Here is a 2,452-nt window from a genome sequence, read left to right as displayed (position 1 = left end):
TCCAGAACATCAATCATCCTTGTGATCTCACAGCTGAGGAGTGATTTTAGTTTATGAATTTATTCATCAAATATGTATTGATGGCTCCCTGTATGGCTTTTTTGCCTGTCACGGGACCCTCCCCCAGATTTCACACCCACATCCGATATTGGACACACCCCCTAAACCCAAACATTGCCAATTCCTGGCACCTGCCTCAGCTGCTGCTCAAAACACTGAAACAAGAGCCCTCTCCCAGTGTGAAAGATCTTCCACTCAAGCCTCCCGAAAAGTAGTCCCTGCTAACCAGTCACTGACCCACTCGTGCTCCTTTTCTTTCTGCATCTGTAGTGGGAGTGACTATGGCCTGGAGTTTCCGTGCAAAAGTCCAGCTCAGGGGGCTACTTCTCTCCCTCCTTGGCTGGGTCTGCTCTTGCCCCAGTGGAAGACTCTTAATCTGGAACTGAACGAGATGGAGACCTGGATCATGGGGATTTGGGAGGTCTGCGTGGATCGAGAGGAAGTCGCCACTGTGTGCAACGCCTTTGAATCCTTCTTGTCTCTGCCCCAGGAGCTCCAGGTAGCCCGCATCCTCATGGTAGCCTCCCGTGGGCTGGGCCTATTGGGGCTTTTGCTCTCCAGCTTTGGGTCTGAATGCTTCCAGTTTCACAGGATCAGATGGGTATTCAAGAGGCGGCTTGGCCTCCTGTGAGGGACTTTGGAGGCATCCGCTTCAATCACTACCCTCCTTCCAGTCTCCTGGGTGGCCCACGCCACAATCCAAGACTTCTGGGATGACAGCATCCCTGGCATCATACCTCGGTGGGAATTTGGAGGTGCCCTCTACTTGGGCTGGGCTGCTGGTATTTTCCTGGCTCTTGGTGGGCTAATCCTCATCTTCTCAGCCTTCCTGGGAAAAGAAGATGTGTCTTTTCCTTTGATGGCTGGTCCCACAGTCCCTCCATCTTGTGCTCCAGTGGAGGAGTCAGATGGCTCCTTCCACCTCATGCTAAGACCTAGGAACCTGGTCATCTAGGACTGGCTTCTCCGTAGAATCCTTTCTCACTCTAGGTTTGTTTGCTTCCTTTTGGGGGTGGTGGTCACTGTCCCACTTATCAAGGATGTGATTGTCTTGATGATATGGTAGTCCTCTTTTCAGAATAAAAAATCAGGGCACAGTGTCTAACAAACATATTTTTCTGATTTGAGATTTTATTTATATAAAAATGCTTTAAAACTCATAACCTTAATTACATATTTGATTCTTTTATTACTAAGGAAAAATATATTACAAAATTGCAACCATCAGAGAAAATCTAGTGTGAAGAGGCACTTACTGTTCTGTAGAGGTTTAAAAAATAAAACTTGGAGAAGGTGCCTTGGCAAAGGAAAATGAATTATTGGCCCAGAACAGCATCTTAGGACAGAAATTCTCTTTGTGTCCATTTTCAGCCTCAGATGTACAATTTGAAAGAGAGCTTCATGATATACCTTTGCTGTTTTATAGATCCTTAATATCCCAAAGGAGAGACATGGTCTTGATTCTGCTACACTGTGAGGCAATACGCAGTCTACTCTGTCTTCCCTACCTGAAGGTTAACAGTCAGTCTGAGTGAGTGGTAGGGTGGCCAACCCTCCTGGTTTGCCCAGAACAAGGTACTTTCAGTGCTAAAACTAGGAGAGTCCCAAGCAAACCGGGACACAGTGATTACCTTAGAATGACTGTGTCCGAATACTGCCCAATGTGGGCATGTATATGAAAGAAGTAGCTTCTCAGAAACGTCTTCTACCATGTGCAAAATCACAGTATAAACTGCTTGCATTTTTGTTTTGCTGTGTTTTTTTGTTTGTTTGTTTTTGTTTTTGAGACAGGGTCTCACTCTGTTACCCAGCCTGGAGTGCAGTTGCATGATGATAGCTCACTGCAGCCTCAAACTCTTATTAGGCTCAAGGGATCCTCCTGCCTCAGCCTCCTGAGTATCTGGGACTACAGGCATGAGCCAACAAGCTCAGCTAATTTTTAAATTTTTTTGTAGAAATGGGATCTTGCTATATTGCCCAGGCTGTTATCAAACTCCTGGCCTCCTCTTAAATTTTAACCTGAGTGTCAGCAGACCTACCCCGGTTGTGACTACAAATCAAGTCCCTTCCACAACAATAACCTAAGTTCCTTTGCTTGTTCTGCCTGCAATGGACTACCCCACCTCAGGTCTTCCTCTGGCATTTCTGCAGGTCCTCAAGGAGGAGCCTCCTGTTGCTCATAAACCTGTTTGTCAGCTGCAATCATCCTGCAGCATCCACCTTGTTCCTCTCCCTGCCACCTGTCCTCCACTCCTGTAATCAGTTCAAGAATCACCATTAGCCCTGCCAACCGTTCCCTCAGGAGAGTAGCTAAAGGGGATGGCTCCTAATGACCCAAGTAGGTCATTTCTCCAGGTTCAGAGGCGTGCTGCATTCCTCACAGTACCAGGGA

The 2,452-nt window shown here is 47.0% G+C and overlaps 1 protein-coding gene across 1 annotated transcript; it reads left to right on the top strand.

Annotated features, from left to right (window-relative positions):
* The first annotated feature begins 341 nt into the window (after positions 1–341).
* Positions 342–1,015, top strand: CLDN25 (claudin 25). The gene is given in 2 exon segments (XM_004092837.1): positions 342–414; positions 417–1,015. Coding segments are annotated over 2 exon segments (672 nt in total).
* Positions 1,016–2,452: the final 1,437 nt, after the last annotated feature.

This window comes from Nomascus leucogenys, chromosome 15 (assembly GCF_006542625.1).
Source record: "Nomascus leucogenys isolate Asia chromosome 15, Asia_NLE_v1, whole genome shotgun sequence".
Lineage (NCBI taxonomy): Eukaryota > Metazoa > Chordata > Mammalia > Primates > Hylobatidae > Nomascus > Nomascus leucogenys.
This window is presented reverse-complemented; position numbering and strand designations above follow the sequence as displayed.